At 38.8% G+C, this 19,061-nt stretch overlaps 2 protein-coding genes and 1 long non-coding RNA gene across 16 annotated transcripts in view; 1 reads left to right on the top strand and 2 right to left on the bottom strand.

Annotated features, from left to right (window-relative positions):
• The window catches only part of LOC122878132, a 51,867-nt gene extending 44,311 nt beyond the window's left edge, over window positions 1-7,556 (bottom strand). For all 4 annotated transcript variants that reach the window (XR_006378415.1, XR_006378416.1, XR_006378414.1 and 1 more), the window contains exon 1: window positions 6,154-7,556. This is a non-coding gene — a long non-coding RNA (uncharacterized LOC122878132). The remainder of the gene's footprint in view (window positions 1-6,153) is intronic.
• Window positions 7,557-7,706: 150 nt separating this feature from the next.
• Window positions 7,707-13,469, top strand: LOC122878128 (gamma-interferon-inducible lysosomal thiol reductase-like). The gene is made up of 7 exons (XM_044200500.1): window positions 7,707-7,914; window positions 9,728-9,916; window positions 10,055-10,126; window positions 10,218-10,307; window positions 11,429-11,581; window positions 12,894-12,962; window positions 13,215-13,469. Exons 1-7 carry the CDS (start codon window positions 7,774-7,776, stop codon window positions 13,272-13,274), a joined length of 774 nt encoding a protein of 257 aa, XP_044056435.1. The 5' UTR covers window positions 7,707-7,773; the 3' UTR covers window positions 13,275-13,469.
• An 88-nt stretch (window positions 13,470-13,557) lies between these two features.
• Window positions 13,558-19,061, bottom strand: part of LOC122878125 (cAMP-specific 3',5'-cyclic phosphodiesterase 4D-like) — a 105,387-nt gene continuing 99,883 nt past the window's right edge. For all 11 annotated transcript variants that reach the window (XM_044200491.1, XM_044200488.1, XM_044200490.1 and 8 more), the window contains one exon: window positions 13,558-18,823. In XM_044200491.1, the coding sequence (XP_044056426.1) occupies window positions 18,263-18,823 (561 nt within the window). In that variant the 3' untranslated portion in view covers window positions 13,558-18,262. The remainder of the gene's footprint in view (window positions 18,824-19,061) is intronic.

The following is a 19,061-nucleotide window of genomic DNA, read 5'->3' as shown; positions in this document are numbered from 1 at the left end:
ACTGACTGCTTTTAAGAATCATATTTAAATCATTAAATTTAATTATTTTGTAAAAGTGAGTGTCAAATAGACCTTAGTCTCCCGGCAGTTGCCACACTGAACTTACATCACACTTGGTATGAGAAGCTGTACACATGACATAGGCCTATATACCAGGTGTTTAAAATGTACGCAAAGTTTTTAATACAAAATAATTAGAAAAACAAAGACTCATAATTTTAAATGGCATTGAACTTAGATAATTGTTCAATTTTAGTAATGACCTGAAGTGTTCAGCTGGAAACTGGAAAACTAAAGAAAACAGAGGTTCAAAATTAAATATAGTATTTAAAAAGGAGCTGTAAAAAACAAATTTTACTTCAACATATAAAAGACTTATGATTGACCAAACAGCTGTAAAATTATTAACATGAATGCTTGAATTTTGCAGGCGTGTTAGCTAGCTTTGCTGGCTAATTAGCTACTAGCTAACAATGTATGATTCCAGCTATGGAGGACCAAATAAAAAATATATTACCATAAAATGTGATAAAATTATGATATTGGAAGTCACTTACTTCATAAATGTCTGTACACAGCAGCACAACATACCTGAGATTATTTTTTTCTCTTAAGTGTGAGGTACATTCAAAATGGTGATGGAAAATTACATCTTTTATGACAAATATCTCATTTTGAAATGAAGTGTTTACATTTCAGGCCTATCCAGGCCCCTCCAGCTCTGGATAGGTAACAGGGACTCCTTTGATAGTGCACTTTGTGAGTGGAGATAAAGTGGCGTTTGTGGGTTACAGTGAATCATTCAAACTATTTTTATAGGGGAAAATACAGTAGTCATTAAATATAGTCAGTTTGGGTTGCCAATTAATGTCAAGCATATAAGAGTAGTAGATTTTACATTTTGTCACTGGTTTGATTACAATATTTTCAATCTGTATGTATTTTTTCCTGTTTAATGGGTCACCTTAAATGCACTTCTCTCTTAGCAGTCGTTAGTTGCGTACGTACACGGGATTGGAAAATTTGTGTCCAATTCCTACTTTGTGGCAGCAAAAGATGTAAATGTCTGATTTTGCATGCCATCGTTGTGTAAAGGATGACCTAGGTATTATACGTATAACTAATTACAATATGGATATTACGGCTGGGTACTGTTTTGATACAGCTTCTGGTACTATAATTTCACCACCAGCTATAAAAGTTATGTTTTGTTTCCTTTCTTTCATGGGTTAGTCCTATTCTGTGAAATTCTCAAGTTTTTTTCTTTTGTTTTGCTTTGTCTCCATCATTGGTGCTAAGCACTCCTTGCTGTAGTTTTCTTTAAATGCACCTCTCTGAAATCACCTGTCAGTCATACAGTATGAGTGATACTGTGATATCTTCTTTATCCAAGCAAATGGAAAAGCATTCATGTTGGGTGTGATCTGTTGTGCTTGTGACCACATGAATCTGCGATATTAGTGCTGCACAGTAGTAACATGTCAAGTGCTGCATTGCACAAGTTGTGGACAGAGTGCGTCACAACCACTAGATGGCGGTGCAAGCAGGACTTTTAACCAGTGTGTAGTTACACTTAATGCAAAGAAGCAAAATCTGAAATTTTGGTCAGCTGTTCATGCTGTTTTGTAATACCCAGTGCTGATGGACAAGCAGTACTACACTCCTGTGTGTAGAAATTAGAACTCTAACAGTGGTGTAGTCTAAAAGCAAATAGAGGGAACACTGTCCAGTTATATTTTACATCTTATAGTGACTTGTTATACGGTAAACATGGATGGATGCACCTAAATGACTGCATGTAGACTGCACATCTGGCATGTGAAACCAAATCGTAGGGATCTGTCCCTTGTAATTTCCTTTACTTTTTGCACATTGAACACATTAATTAAATCTTAAATTAAAAGGTGGGGTATGTGATTCTGGAGAAATCCAATACCATGACAAACACCATAATATAGAGCAAACAACGACACAGCAAGTAGTGTAACTAACTTTAGCTTGGTTGTGGGTTAGCAAACTGTCGCTACAGTTGCTGCTGCGAAGAACAGCCAGAGAGGACGAGATGGTTTCCCAGAGCCAGCAGACCAGCTCCAGACAGTGACATTCACAACTCTCCTGCTGCTATAGCTAACATCACAACAACAGCAACAGAAACGTTACCTGGCACACAAATCATGGCTGGAATAGTGTTGTGTGGCTCGGTCTGAGCCACTTTGTTAGTTTCCCATTGACAGAGCCAGGGCTGTGTACAAACACCGGAGTTTTTGTTTTCAGCGTGCACACAGAATGGACAGCTAGCAGACCGCGAGGAGATATTCACTGAATCTGACAAAAAGATGTGTATTGGATTAGAATCGCATACCCCACCTTTAAGTCCAGAACTTGAAATATAAATGTATTCAATATTGTGAATTCTAAAAAAGAAACTTTACATATCCCAGTTAATTATGTAGCAGGAGTACAGAAAAGGTATACAGCTTATGTGGACAAAAATAGACTACACCACTGCTCTGTGGGGTTTAGATTTAAAGCATAGCATTTGCACACAAATATCTCACGTGAGATATCTTTATGTACATCCACCTTGTTACTGAAGCAGGTGGACATGTAGTGGTGCTAAATATGAACAAGTTGCTGATGAGATTGATATGTCGTAGCACTGATAAAGCACTAATAGGAGTTTTCAAGAAGTATCTTTAAAGAGCTGACCACTTAGTAGCATTTAGTTCTGTAAAGTCAGACATCTTTGTAATTGTATGTGCACAATTTGATCTTTTTCTGTTGTCAGTCTCTTTTTGTAACTTTACTGTTTCATCATTGTGCAAACAAAAATGAAATAGATAGATACTGAAAACACATTTCAAAATGATTACTGTTTTGTAGGAGAATAAGTGGTGTCTCATATCATAAAATGTGTCATGATGTATTTTCAGCTGCAATCGTGTTTAGTAGTTCTCTGTCTAACTAATTCTTCATGACCTGCTACCTAATATTTTAACAACCATTACCATGATACATTTGCTGTTGTATATTAATAGAATTTTACACAGCTGTAGGAAATACTGTTATGTTAAAAGAAAAAAATCTTACAAGCAGATTAAAGTTTTACTTCTATAAATATTCATCCAAGCAGGTACCCAGGTACTAGCTATCTTGGTAAGCTATTTAGCTAGCTGGCCGACCTTTCAACATCGTAAATTTCATGTTTACGACTAAATGAAAGGAAAAATAAGTGATTGCCATTTAAATTTTTATTTTAAGACTTCTGTCTTCTTTATTTGTATTTTCCAGTTAACTAGCATGTGCTATTTTTTTTTTTATTTAAAAAAAAAAATTGTTTTTCTTCCTGAGCAACTCAAATTATGAGCTAGATACAATGGATTTTTGGCATGGAAGATTAAAATCAGCCTAACTGGTGTTTGGTGTAGTAATAATAACAGGTATAAACCTTTGAAAGACCTTTAGGAAATACTCTCTAACTGGCTTTCTTGTTAATTAAGTCCATTTACTTGGTTTGATGAGTTTGATTAAAGAGCCTGATATTGTGAGATGCAGGAATGAATGACAGCAATGGTGTACGTGTTAAAAAAGAAGCTAAACTGGTTTGTCTGTTGTGTAATGAAATGGTGGTGGTTTTAGTGGTACGATTCTGCAGTTAGTGCATTAGTGTGCCACTAAGGTAGAGAAGCAGAGGGTATGGGTGTGAAAGCTGGGATTGTGGACCGGCATGTTTGATACTGGGGACCAGGTAGGCCTGTCACGATAACTATTTTTGTTGGACGATAATATTGTCCCAGAAAAAAATTGCGATAAAAGGATATTATTGCAATTTTAAGACCATTTTATGCCTCTGATATAATGTTAATAGCATAATAATGCAAGTACATCCTTTCAAAGAGCAATGAACTTTTAAGCTGCCTGAGCCCCGCCCACGGCAAAACTCAGACACAGAGAGCGGACGACGAGAGGACAGAAGCAGCGCCACCAGAAATGACAGCAAATCTTGTCTCAGACTCAGTGTAGTTTTGTTCTGTCACATTCGGATTAGGCACTGTGGAAAAAAACGCACAATATGTGGACATAACCTTGATCATTTTTACTGACCTCAATAAGTAATTATTGTGACAGGCCTAGGACCAGGGTTTGCAAATTGTCTCAGACCAATAATTAATATTTGGGTTTTTTTGGTAAATTTAACCATGACGACAATCTTTCCCCAACCTTAATGAAGTAGTTTTACTTGCCTAACTTTAAATCATACTGTAATTGCCTGGCACAGATATTGCAGGAATAATTAATTAAAAACTCTTTGCACTGAACGTTCAAAAACGTGTGCAGTGAATGCAATTTTGAGCCTTTTGCAGAATTGGTCAAGATCAATGATGTGTGTGGTGAATAGGTTGTTATACAGAAAACTTTATGTTTGGGTACAAGGTTAGATATAGTGAATTGAAGGAACTGGTTATGTAGGTACAGCATAAAGAGGTATAGGTGGGTTTGGTGTGGTATGTGTTTCGGTATTATGTTGGAGATAGTTTAGTAAGTATAGGAATGGTTATATTTATTAAGGGTTTGGTGTGGTTATGGGTAGGGTTAAGAGGAGGGAGGTTGGTTAGTAACTGGTTTGCAGCCACACAGTGCTCAGCTGTCTGTCTCCATCATCTTTCTTCCATGCCATAAACACAGTGGGATCTAGCCGTAATATTTGTCAAATAGAAACACTTTGTTTTCCATCTCACCCTGAGTTCGATGGGAATATAATTATCAATTTTTTTTTAAATGTTTGAAATCCAGTGACTTGGTATATTTAGACTTTGAGCTGTGCATATGATCAAATACCTCTACTTGTCTCTGCATCGCATTAAATGTAGTCAGGTTTGTTAAAATTATGTTTCTGTAACTTCCACCCCCCCCCCATTGTGGCTGTATGGACTGGTCTTTCTGCTTTAATCTAAAGCATTTAGCTGTCCTTTGTTAATACCCTATTGCGGTGAGAAAATACTGTCATTGTAAATGTTTATTTACTGTATTGATTATGCAACAACATTCATATCTGAGGAAAATTGATGGTTTCAAACATTTTTTGTTGGTGTAAAACCTGACTTTACCGACTTTAGAACATCATTGTTCATGTATGCACTTTCAGATCCCCAAATAAATTTGAGATGATGGTTTAATGAATTGTTGTGGGTATCATTTGATAACCTGAGGATTTCAACACTTTCACTTAGCTAGAGGTGGTGTTTGATCAAACACCATAGGCCTGGATTAACAAATAAACCAGTATACATCACAAATACAATTTACTATTTACATAAGAAGCCTAGCAAAACTGCTAGAATACACTACAAAGACTGAAGACACCATGCACTGTACAACAGTACCACATACTGTGGCTTTACAAGCATCTAGCAGATTCAAGACATTTACTGTACATAGATGTACTATATGTAGTAGAAATACTCTAAGTCTCCCTTGCAAAAGAGGTTTCCAACCTCAATGGGACTTACCTGGTTAAATAAAGGTTACATTAAATAAAAACAACACACTAATTTACACCATAGATTTAAACATTTACTGCACATAATAATAGTTCAAAATATATGTACGCCATAGATTTATACTTTTTGGTAAAAAAAAAAAAGAAAAAAAATCCTGTAGTTTATTGCACAGACTTTCTGTGTGTACTAGTAAACAATAAGCACCATGGTTTACACTGTACACAGCAGACATCAGTAGGCAAACCATTGGCCTAAATGTCAAATTGCTGCAGAGACAGCTGTGGTGACAATCATCTTACTCACATCTAAGTTGTGTTTAATTGTGTAATTACAGTGAGATCTAGCCTAAATGATGTCTGCTACTACTTGAGCACCTTGAGCAGGTGCTGCTCCACTCACAGCATCTTAACAACCCTAACCACTGCCAAAGAGCAATACAGGCTACCAGCCACTGAGCACCAGAATACAAGAGGTATAACCATGTAAACCACAGTGTATGAAGTGTCAAAGACATGAAAATGTAAGAGAAATTGTATTCTTAAGTAGCATGTTGTGCCACCCGCCCCTTACCTGACCAAACAGAAAACCTTGCAATATGTACACATATACAATCACCAAACACAGCACAGTCAGTAGAAGGAATCTTACCTACCTTAAGAGGAGCTTCTTCAAGACCTTTTGAATGCAAACTGTGCTAAAAGTGGACCACAAGGTCATTAGACAACCAGTTCAGAGTCATGATATTCCCCAGTGACAGGATGCGGTTCTGCTTGTTGTAAACCCTCAGCTTTTAGCTGAGATGACACCATGTAGGTGTGTTGGTGATCCCAACTGCTAATGGCGAGTAGCCTAAATAATCCATTAATTTGATGCAGTTTGTTCCAGAAGTGGCAGTGCAACAGGTCGTTGGTAAATTGGCTGCTTCCCATAATTCTGGATCTGAAGAATAACTGTGTTGATAGCCGGGCTGAAAATGATGAGTTGTTTTCACTGTAGCTTCCATCCCGCCATTTCTGTTAGCATGGCGCTGCTGCTGCCCATGCTCCTCGGCTTCTTGTCCGCCCGCCGAGCTCCCTCTCATTTAACGTCCACCAGCGTCGCCGAGGAAACGCCTGCTTCTTCCGGTGGCGGCTAAGCTAACATATCTGCCACCGAGCAAACGTTAGCTCCCAAACAAGTGCTGGCGGTCGGGCTTCAGAGGTCATCCCTGTCCCTCGTGTTTTAAAAAATAAGTTAAAATGTTGGGGACATTTCATTTTCTAGCTCTGGCGGGGGACGTTAGGTTGTTTAACAGTTCCTGGATGGCTTTCCTTGCGACGCAACCATTAGACATTTCGGTGTTTAAAAAGTTGCTTATTGGGTAAATATTGAAAATGAAAACAAGTGACAGGGCAGGTGAACCTCTCAGAAACAGTTCAATTGATTTCACATCGATTTCAGACGTTTACAAAATAACAATATCCCGACTTGCTGAACAGAAGTGCAACGTCCGTTGAATCCAAAATCCAAGATGGCGCATCACATATTCCTCACTCACAGTTTATCTGGCCCCTCAAAGGGTTTTCTCACAGATGGTTTCTTTCATCCATTTTTCTGAAAAACTGAAAATATGCCTGGGGTTTTGTCCATGTTCGTAGCTAAATTAGTATCTACTATTGTTCTAGATTGTAAAATTTGAGTACCTCATCATTTTAACAAAGAAAAACAAGATTTTTCTTGTTATCATTCAATAACTACAGTTCCCATAAGGCTTTGCTTTTCAAATTCAATTACAGTGTCCCTGTACAATTAAGCTTTCAAATAAAGACATAAGACTTTACTTTTTCTTGTCCTGTGGGAATATTTAATTTCATTAGAAATGAGCGTAGATGCTTGTAAACCCTGTACTGCTCATATGGTACCACTAGAGGGAGGCCAGTCACCATAATAATACCCCCTTCTTCAGGTGGAGGCTTTGTCATCATTACGAGCTGTCAAAACATTTGTTAATCTTGTTTTTTACATGTGTATATTTGTCACTAATACTAAAACTTAATTCCTCCGCGACTGGTGTACTTAATCCCACTTGTGAAGAGCCAGATATTATTCATTGATGTTTTCCTGCTATTCACGGAGCCAGAAGCAGCAGTGTCCGAGGATCCCTGAAGGCAGCAGCAGTCAATCACACCTGGCGGTAATCAGCTGATGAAGGGCCTGATTAGGAGGCTCTTAGGAGGAGCTCCTTCAGTCATCTCTCCTCGGTGACTGTAGACTTTTCTCCAGATATCCAAACATGAAGCTGTCAGCACTGTTGGCTGTGGTTTTACTCCTCTCTGCTGACCGGAGAAGCTCCGGGAAGTCTCACCCCAAACCGTCCTGCCGGTACCCTCCATCTCAGTGGTGTCGGTCCCTGGAGATAGCAATAGAGTGCAAGGTGAGTAGAATAAGCACACTGGAGTCTATTCTCATGCCAGTCATTTAGCATATGGGGTCACAGCAGAAAATGCTTAAGTATTCACATTAATAATGGACAAAGCTGAGTGGCCCCACAAGACAATAACGGTATTATTTTTGTAAATGCAATAAAAGCTGAAGATAAAGGCATTTTATTTTTTACTAAATTATTTCTGGATGATCTCTTAGTAGGATGTATACTTAACTCATTATTGCTTAAAATGTTGATATGGTAGAAATATATGAAGTGTTTCATACTGCTGTGTTTTCTTGCCAAAGAGGAAAAATCAGCCAAATACTGAGATTTATTTTTTCTCCATAGTAGCCTGCTTTATTTTTGGTCCTATTACAGGCTTTTATTCTAGTGAGGATTTACAACATCTCATGTCCTTGTCAGTATCTGAAATACCAAGCAGTTTTTCTTCATGTGTGAAGGAAACACAGATTTGTTATTTAATATACAAATAATGAGCACCATAATATTAACATTATCATTGAGCATTGTTGTCCCAAACAGGGAAAAAATGGAGTTCAGCGGAGTTGAAAGTTTCCCCGGGCTGGGTTTAAATGAGAGTCATGCTTCAGAAATTGAACACCAGAGGTTCTTCATGTGACTGGAGGAGCAGCTCTGGGTCAAATCACACAAACACCTAATCAGTTTGAGTGAAAGCCAGAAAATAAAGAGTAGTTTGTTTTACTTTGAACATTCAAGTACAGACTTAATGATCATGCTTTCATTGATTTTAATTAGGTGTAACGCTGCAAATAAACATTCATTTATAGGCCTACATAAGTCTGTTTTTATCTGTAGTGTATAAAATGCCGATTGGCAAGACACCAGAGCCTTCAGTGGTGTCTGTAAATTGAGCTTTGTGCGTGTCGAACAGGCATTTTTAAAAAGAAAAGCAAGGAGAGAAGCTGTAATCCGCGAATCAAAACGGCCCTCTTTAAAACTAAACTGCTGACTTCATTATCCCCTTACGGGATCGTGCCCTCCTCTTCATGACATACTCCTATACATTCTTAATTTGCGACCTCATGATTTCCCAAAATATTAACCGATAAGCAGTCAGTGTAAATACCAGTGGTGGAAAGCAACTGAGTACATTTACTCAAGCTCTGAACAAGTTTGATGTAATTGTACTTCAAGTTTCTGCTACTTCCTGCTCCACTTCATGTCAGAGGGAAATACTGCGCTTTTTACTCCACTACATCTATTTGACAACTTTAGTTACTTTGTAGATTCAGATTAATGATATAAAATATGTCTTATTATAGATTACGCTGTCAAACAGTGTATAAAGTTAGCTCCACCTTTACCAGCTGCAACATTAAAGTGATGCGTGCATGAATCTATCAATGGTTATAATATGATTCTGAAATGGGCCATTCTGCATAATGAGTACTCTTACTTTTGGTACTTTAAGTATATTTTGACGCTAATACTTCTGTACTAAACCTTTTTTAAATGCAAACAGTTATCTCTACACTGCAGTATTGCTACTTTTTACTTTTTTTAAGATCTGAGTACTTCTTCCACCTCTGGTAAATAGTAGCTTTTCCATGTTTTACTTTTTAATCCCTTTCTCTCAGGAATCCTTTTTATTGTCCTGAAAGAACATTGTACATGTTGTCTTCACCAGAGAATCTGTGAAGATTTTAAAAGCTCATGATGAAGAGTACATATGTCTTAGGTCACCACAAAGACTGCAACCTGCATCTCTCTTTATGAACTTACATTGGAACATAATTTGACAAAAGTTACTGTCTTGTGTTTGTGTTTTCCCGTGTAGGTTCAGAAGCAGTGTATGGAGGTGAATGCTACCAGACCAAAGCAGGATGTTCCTCCAGTGTCTGTCACTCTGTATTATGAGAGTCTGTGTCCAGCCTGCAGAGTCTTCATCACCCAGCAGCTCTTCCCCACCTGGACCATGCTGCAGGACATCGTGACCGTCACTCTGGTCCCCTACGGGAACGCTAAGGTACACCGATCCTCCTCCTCCTCTGCTCGTGCCGAGAGCCTCTGGAAGTGTAGAGAAGATTTCATGTCTTAGTAACAGTTTAACATTTAGACAGGAACACTGTTCTACTGTAAAAATATAAATATCCTTTTCTTGTAGGAGTTTCCATCAGCGAACTCTCCCTTCACCTGTCAGCACGGAGAGCCTGAATGCCGAGGAAACATGATGGAGGTTTGCATGTTTCATCACCTGTTCTGTAGCTCTGTCACATTTAATTAACACAAAAACATGATGACTTTGATCATTGACTGTTGTTTCTCAGGCCTGTATCATCCATTTAGCGGGACACTCGGCATTTCAGATCGTCTACTGCATGGAGTCGGCTGCAGATGTTCTCAACGCTGCCCAGCCTGTGAGTATCTACAGTATCTGGCCTTGACTCCTGTTATGACTCGGTTCCAAAATATTCAGGAGGAAAACCGATTGTGTGAGCTACGTGAAAAGTGAGTCCCATCTTCTTTTGTACTGTACCAGTGATGATGATTTTAAGAGTCAGCGTTCCCCAAAATGGCTGAAATCATCTGGTATACAGATGAGCAAAAACTGGAATGGCTGTTTGATGCATTTCAGTTTGCGAATTTTGTCTCAAAAGCCTGGAAAAGAAGGCAAGATGTAGATTAATTAGTATTTATTCAGATTTTCCCAGTACTACATAGTAAATGTTTTTGTCAGTGGGTTGATAACTTGGACTTTCTGTTTTGGAAATGTGTATGCTGCAATCTGGTCCTGGTTTGTAGGAGTTTATGGTGTCTTGGTTATATGCATGACACAAAACGTTTCTTTCATTCACATAACTTCTGGTTGTCTTACTCACAAGCTTTATTGTTGAGATATTAGAAGTACATTAAAGGAAGCAAATGGTCAAAGACAAGTTTTTTTTTTTTTGTTTTTTTTTAAGTTGATTTATATTCAAATCAAATCTAGACCAAATTATCTGCAAGTAAAGGCAAACATACCAGAAATGTGTATCACTGTGCAATAATTACTGTAGTGGTGGTTTGTTGCAGAAAATAGCTCAACAGAATCAAAGGATTATTTTAGATTGGCAATTCAACTTTTAGTGTTTAGTGAAGTTCACGATACAATACGGCTTGATAAGTATACTGTGTGTACACAAAAGCTAAATCTACTGAAAGCATACTGAATCACATTTCTTAATCCTTTTTTATAGATTTTACTCTTTAAAAAAACAAACAAAACTAAGTATTAAGTGTTTAACACTCAAACTCTGCTAATCTGCTTCATCAGGACTGTGTGATTTAATCAGATGCAGATTCAAATGTTGCTGAACTCTTAGTAAGAAGCGTAAATACGTTTTCAGGGCCCCCTTTTTTTTTTTTTTTTTTTTTTAAATGCTATTTTCAACTGTTAAAAAAACCCAAAGATTTTTTTAAAATGAAATGTTCTTCAGGACCAGAGTGTAAAACTTGGGTACTAGATTTAAAGAGACTGATCTGTGTCCTGTTGTCTCAGTGTCTCCAGCTGTACGCTCCCTCTGTCTCCTGGTCGAGTGTTGACTCCTGTTTGAAGGGAGATCTGGGATACCAGCTGATGCACGCCAACGCTGTCATGACCAGAGCTCTGAGCCCCGCCCACACACACGTCCCCTGGGTCACCTTCAACGGGGTAAAACACTGATGGACTAATTGTGATAGATGGCTGTACAGTCTTAAAAGAAGTAAAGTGATGAGTTTTCAGCTTTTCTTGACCTAAAAAGGCAGAATTACAATTCTGAATGAAATTGTAATGTTTAAAATCTTCAGTTACAGCCTGAATATGAAGTCTCAGCTGCAGAACATATGAAATATTGTCGGACACGAGGTCTGTACGTCTGCACATCCTGTTTTTTTGCAATTGTTCAAATTGCAGTGGTGGATGAAGTCTTCAGATCCTTTTTTAATTAAAAGTACTAATACCACACTGTGAAAATCCAGCATTGAAAATGTTAAGTTAAAGTATGGAAATATAATCAGGAAAATGTACTTACAGTATTAAATGTCCCCTGTGACTGTTGTATTAGATCATTAGATTATTACTCATGCAGGATTTTACATTTGACTTGTTAATTTTTAACTCTTTTGAATAGCACTGCAACTACTGATGAGTTTCATTATGGATTCATCTGCGGATTATTTTCTCGTTTGTTTGGTTTGTAAAACTTTAGAGGATAGTGATAAACGCTCGTCACAATTAACCAGAGCCCAAAGCGACACCTTCACGATGCTTGTCTAACCAATAGTACAAACCTCAAAATGTATTAAAAATAAATTTAAAATACTTAAAAGGAAAAGCTGCAAATCTAGACATTTGTGAAGCTGAAATCATGGAAATGTTGTTGCTTGAAAAATGACTTGCATGATTATTAGTCATTCAATTAATTGACTAATTGTTTCAGCTGTACTTGTACATTTTCATGATTTGTATGCAAAAATCTTAATTTGTAAAGTAACTAAAGTTGTTAAATGTAGTGAAGTAGAACATGGCATGAAATGAAGTTTTATTCCACCAGTGGCAGATTGTACTCACTCATAAGAGTAGAACTGTCATTTCATTGTAATAGGAAACAGATCTTGGACACAATTTTAAGTAATTTTATTTATTTTTTAAAGATTTTTGCAGCACAGTTTAATTCCAAAGTTTAATTGTACCACTATTTCTCTGGATTTGAAACTCAGTGAGCGGAGGTGGAAAACAGTCTTGAGATTGCAGGTCAAAAGTGGTAACTGATCAAAATATAAAAGTAAATGTCCTTCATGAAATGAATTCTTTAAAAAACCAAACTGGTTCATCCTGGGAATGTAGTTTGGGATTATACTGTAGAAGAAACCCGGTGTCGCCTCAGCTGACTGAGGCTCTGTATAACAGACATGTAGTGTTGACTAAAAGCTGGACCTGAATTTTTTTAATTTTTTAAGAAAGAGCATAAACTGTTTTTCAGGAATACACAGAAGAGAACGAGGACAAGGCGATGTCGTCCCTTTTCCATTTGGTCTGCCAACTCTACAAGGTGAGGACTGTAACTCTTTGGGATATCTGAGGGATCAGTACAGGTAGAAATACATGTGAGGAACTTTGGAAGGTAATAGTTAAAAGGAAATAATCGCTACATAATACTTTAAAGAGTTATAGATGTTTGTTCTATATATTTGTCCATTACTGTAGTACAATGCAGTACTAAAATGTCTGTCTCAGTCAGCAGTACGGTATCAGTTGCATCTGTGAATGAAGTGACGTGACTGTAATGCTGTTGTGTCTTCAGGGGGTGAAGCCTCCAGCCTGCACTAGAGCCCCGGTCAGACTGAACAGAGGCTTCTGCTGAACAACTTTAAACTTTTACCTGCAGTAAAACAGCAAATCATAACAAATTACCAAATATTACCCTCCAAATCATACTAACGTGTTTACTTTTTGTTGGCGTAGTTAACAATGTGGATGTGAAATCGTACAGTGGGTTTTTATGTGCCTCTTGTACTTGATTTTGAAAGTGGAATAAATTCGCCTCATCTTCACTGTAGCTCTTGAGTGACATTTATTTCCATTTGAAAATCCTCTTAGAGTGGAAGAGTCTAACAGACGAAGAAATAACAAACACTCAGTTTTGATAAATTTCAATATAATTTATTGGCATTTTCCACTTAAAACACCCTGAACGCCCGAGACTCTTTTGGCTTAAAATGAAGAACAAAAATAGTTATTTTCTTTGACAAAAAACATTTGGAGTGGCAGATGTATACACACTTGTAAAGTATACTTGATTTTTAGGCTCCAGAACATCAAAAACCAAATGTCCTATGTTACAGTACTTTGTCTCGACAGACACGTTTTTGAAGAATAAATATATTTTATAGAAGTTTGCACGACACAGAGGCTGAGGAAAACGAGACAGCGTGAACATTAATGGTGGTCGTATCAGCGCAACACAACAACGGAGCGAGAGCAGGGAATCTCCTGCTCGTCAGCACATTTAACACTGTATGGCACTGATATCTTCTGTAAGGAGCCACAGCGCTGTAGTTTAACATGCTCATGTACAAACTGTACATTCAGCTGACCGAAGACTGTTTGGGCATCTGAATATCGATTTGTTAAATGTTTCAAATCCACAGTAATCCCACACGATGAAAATGCCATGCTGAAAGAGGGAAGTGACGTGTTTTACACTGTTAGGAGCGCTAACAGCGGTTACAACAGATTGGATCACTGCTGTGTTAAAGCTGTCGCAGAGGGAAGCACAGCATTTTATTCAGTTAAATGTCAGATTTTTACTACTTTTTTATATATAAACTGTATCAAGAACGTACTTTTTGAAAAAAGAAGCAAAGGTTGTAGTCATTTTTAATATTATCCTGATGTCTGCGCTGCTCTATCCATTCTAGTCAAAATGTAAACTAACTTGGAAATGTGCATTTTAACCAGTGTCAAGGAGTTACTGTAACTACACACCAGCAGTCCGAATTATTGGGTCAGTTCCCCAGCTCCAGTGATTATGGGTGGACTAGAAGTTTAGACTGCGCACACAAATATTTGGACATTTTAAATCCACACCAAGTTGCAATATTCATTACTACACAGAACAATATAAAAGTGTTTCACGTAAAAGAGAAATAACACTGACGGTCGGGGGGAAAAAAAGACCACGAGGGTCAGAAAATATAAAGCGTTCATTTGCTTTCGTGGCAATCTGCCCACACGATTCGGACATTTCTTGTGTGCAAGTATAAACTTTGGCCTGTTGATGGCGCTAGAGGTAAAGTCTGGGAATAACGAGACATTTTAACCAAATGCTCTGTTGCTGATGAGGTTTACATGGCATGTTCATTGTGGAGTTTTGACGCTGTAAGCTAAATATAGTGGAAAACTCTTTTGTTGTTGTTCAATTTGATTGTTCTCACAGCAAACAATATTTCTTCTGTCAAAATGACAAATATATTAAGAATTTGTACAAAGACAGAACCAGAATATTGCTATCATGAGAAATGCAAAGTTGTCTATATACATCCTGATTCAGAACTGTAGATCCAACGATGCGCTGAGGCTCGGCATGTTAAAAAACAGCATAATGGTCCTTTTAACAATAGGCTCCTATCACATGTAAGGCTGATCAATAAAGCTTACCAGCTGAGTTAATGAAATACTGTTAACTAGTGTTTTCTACTACTGCCAGACCAGGAAGCGCATCATATCTTGCTGTTGTGCTTCTTGGCTTCCTGGTCTTTCTACCTCAGTGATGGCGACAAACACTGATCTAGACTGAACGTGTACTTGGTACAGAAAGAGTCCTGAACTCCTGAAACTACACACACATTCTCAGCTATCTGGTTAGGAAAAGGGCTGAACAGACCGATCATAAGTTGCACAAAATCTAATAAATTGTCTGCTTTAAATACTGTTAACATATATCATTCGTTAAAAACTAACACTATAAAGTCAGTGACTTCGATACAATCATCAGGTTAAAATCTCTAGTGTAAAAATGTACAGCATACTGGCAGGAGTTTGTGTGTTTTCAACACTTGTGGCACACAGTTATCCCCGTCAAGCACTATCTACCAAATAAGACTGATAACCTGACGGAGCACAATCTGTTTAGTTTGAACTACAGGCGATTAATGTCTGTCAGCAACTTTTGAAACTGTGCTCCTTGACATCAGAACCTGTCGGCAGGGCGGGAAAGTAACACTGCGGTGACTTGTTTGGAATAATAAGAGCTTTACTGATTGGGGGGGTGGAAAGGAAAACAGTATATTTAAATGAACAAACACTGAAACTGTTCTAGTACAAGTAGAAAGAGGAACAATCGGGCTCAGATTCAGTTAAGGTTTGAGCAAGGAAGAGCGTGCCTTTCCCAAAAAATTGCAAGCCATTCATGATAAACTGCTTCTACATCGGCTTAACAGTGTCAGTCTTTGGGCATAAATACATTGAATGTAGTCAACATTAATTTATTGGTGAGGCCTAGGAAATCATGACCGGTCCCAATTAAAGCATAAATGTGGTGATATTCTATATTTGTCTTGCTGTCAACAGACCCCATGGAAAAAAGACCAAAACCCACAATGAACCGATCCTAACAGCAAGTATAGTCAGCGTAGCAGCTTATTCCTCTGTGCCATTGACCTCCATTGTTGTGCAAAACTTTTAAAAACACATCAGTGAGCCACAAGGCTGTACTGGGAGACATGCTCCTTCATCATGAACATGGCCACTGTAGTTTAGTTTGAATCAATCACACATACACCGTCCTGCTCTGTAGTTAATCCGCTGCTGAAAAATAGTCTTCAACAAATATTTACTCCTGTTGGAGTCCTGTTGTTTGCTAAAAACTACAGTGCCCAGCTGCGTTAATAAAAGATTTTGCCTTTTTATTTTTATATCTAATATATAGCTGTGACACGTTTTAAAAGATTTACATCCTCGGTAGGAACAAATAGTCTTGGGGCTGAGAGCCACGGACAAGGTGGGGAGGTCGGAAAGTATTGAGACGAACTAACACGTTATTGGTTTTGGTCTTTTCATGGGATTTGATGATGACGAGAAAATATATCCTATCAGGTAAATGTACGTAGCAGCCATATCCTTAAAGGTTTGAGTAAGGAAAGCATTGCCCAACATAACAGAATCAGAGAGCTGTAGTACTTAGTGCTTAACAGTGCAGCTCAAAGCTTCTGTGCTGTCGTCAGGCATAAATAAATTCAATATTATTCTAACATCAGTTACCTAACATTAAATGGAGGATAAAAGAGCCTTTAAAGTAACAGAGGCATCAAGACTCTGAAAATGACTTGTAGATTCAGATCCAGTCGCTGCTGGATGTCAGAAGGATCATTTCAGGGAACACTGCAGTTATAAATTTGCCTTAAAGAGAAAAGTGCAGCCCTGGTGGATTTGTTTTTAAGTCGACAGAGTTGGTTGCACCTGTGTTTGGTAATGAAGTTTGCACAGAGCTCTTTTCCAGATCTTCTTTGTGCCACAAACTAATTATTTTTAAAAACTGGTTATCAATAAAAACTTTGAACTCGTAAATACTGCAATGTTAGTGAATCTGGATCTCAGTAACTAAAGCCTCTCACAAAACAGAAGGAGTCTTATAATTCCACTATTATCCATGAATTTTGGCCAAGTCCGTCAAATCCTATGTTGAGAAGTTAATTTGTGAAATTGTGAATCAACCAAGCAGCTAGTTTCCTGCCCTGCCTTCTGGTACCTCGAGTCAGATGTCCTGTACTGTGTTGGTGTGATCGGTAGGCCTACAGTGGGTGAAGCCCTTTGTGTGACTGAATACAAGAGCTGAAGGGCAGAGACGGTAAAGTGCTACTGTGGACCGGAGGCACCCTGATAAAAAATGCTTTTCAAGCACATAGACAAGACCAGCAAATGTACAACATTTTTTTTTTTTTTTTTTCAAAAATCACAACCTAAAACACCATTCAAAAAAAAAAGTGCTAATTATACAGGTGGTGTCTTTTGTATTTTCAACAGGTGAGACTGGGGTACAGTCTTCTTCAGTGTTCAATCTCTGCGGTGCTACAAGCTGGTTTAAATATATATTATTTGACTGCTTCAGTTGCCAAATTTTCTATTAAAGGGTTTTAATTAAATGTAGAGATACGCAGGTTAAACAAAGTCTCAGTTGTCTCTGGTTTGGAGGTAAATCAAACAGGAAAAGACAGTTTGGGGTCGGGGGTCAAGTCAGGGGTACCCACTACATCCGTGCTACATTAGATTTATGTTTCTCTTCATACCCTGAGGTTTAGGTCCATCGATTTTCTCGCTGCTAACTTACATTCTGTATTTGGTAAAATGATTAATCTCTCACATTATTCTTAAACAAAGAAATCATACTCACGTATTCCAACCGACTCTGTAATTTCATATCCTAAATTAAAACTATGGTGCAAAATAATTTCCAAGACCCTGTCAAACCGCAGCGATCCTCATTCGCTGCACGTCTCAATGTCACAAACAGTTATTTTGGAGGAAGACATTTTCCTTTACCTTTTGTTCTTGTTAGAGTATCACTCTTCTTCCCAGTTAAAATGCAGCAGTCTTTGTCCGGGACGCTCCGAACTGAAGCTACAACAAAGCAGGACGGGACACAAAGGCCAATCAGGCACCCAAAGAGAGGCTAAAACGATTCTTCTTGTTAAAATATAAAATAAAACAGAGGGGGGACGTCCCTCTGTTCTCCAGAGAGGGTGTCTCCAGTGTAAAGGGACTGTAGTGATTTTACAGACATTACTGGTGAAGGCCTGCCCTGCCTCCGTCTCACTACATCCAGCACTCGTGTCTCTCAGACGGGGCTGGTTGTTACGTGCCCATACGCAGGCAGGCCACCCCGTCGCCCTCCTGGCTCAGTTCTCTGTCCCTGTTGGCGCCCTCCCGTCTCGGGGAGGCCAGTGTCCTGTGGGGGTGGGGGCTTCGCACCGACATGGCAGCCAGATTCAGGGTCCGAGACGGGTGAGGCGAGGGGGGGCGGTACCTGCTGCTGCGGGGGTCTGGGGACAAAGAGGGGGAGGAGGAGTCCTGGTGCCGCTCCCCACCTGACTGGGACTCCTCCTCTAGGGGGCTCTCCAGGTCAGACTCCACCTCCTCCTCATCCTCCTCTTCTTCCTCCAGAGTAAGTTCAAACTGGAACTTGTCTCCTCCTCCTCCTGAAGGGACGGCGCCTCCCGCTCCCACAGCTTCTCCTCCTGGCCCCACCTCGGCATGGTGCTCCTCGGGGCTGGAGGGCGACGGGCTGCGGGGGATCATGCTCTGGTACCACTCCCTGTTGTCCTCCAGCGTGTCCAGGATGTCCTGGGCATCAGGGTGCACCAAGTCCGCCCATGTCTCCCACAGAGGGTGGACAATGTAGTCGATAAACCCCACCTAGTAAGAGAAATTATTATGTTAATAAAAACCTAGTAAACACACGAATATTACAGGACTAAAATATGTAAAACAAAATGAAAAAGACAAACAGGTGCATAAATCTTGTTGAGTAAAGAAGATGCTGTTTTCCCGAGGACACTTTGAGCGAATATGAATGGACAGAGAGATAAATATCTGGATATCATTTTATTACCAATTCTATCAATATTCTGTGTTGGGAATGAGACAATGTTTA

This window comes from Siniperca chuatsi, linkage group LG6, assembly GCF_020085105.1.
Source record: "Siniperca chuatsi isolate FFG_IHB_CAS linkage group LG6, ASM2008510v1, whole genome shotgun sequence".
NCBI classification, from domain to species: domain Eukaryota; kingdom Metazoa; phylum Chordata; class Actinopteri; order Centrarchiformes; family Sinipercidae; genus Siniperca; species Siniperca chuatsi.
This window is presented reverse-complemented; position numbering and strand designations above follow the sequence as displayed.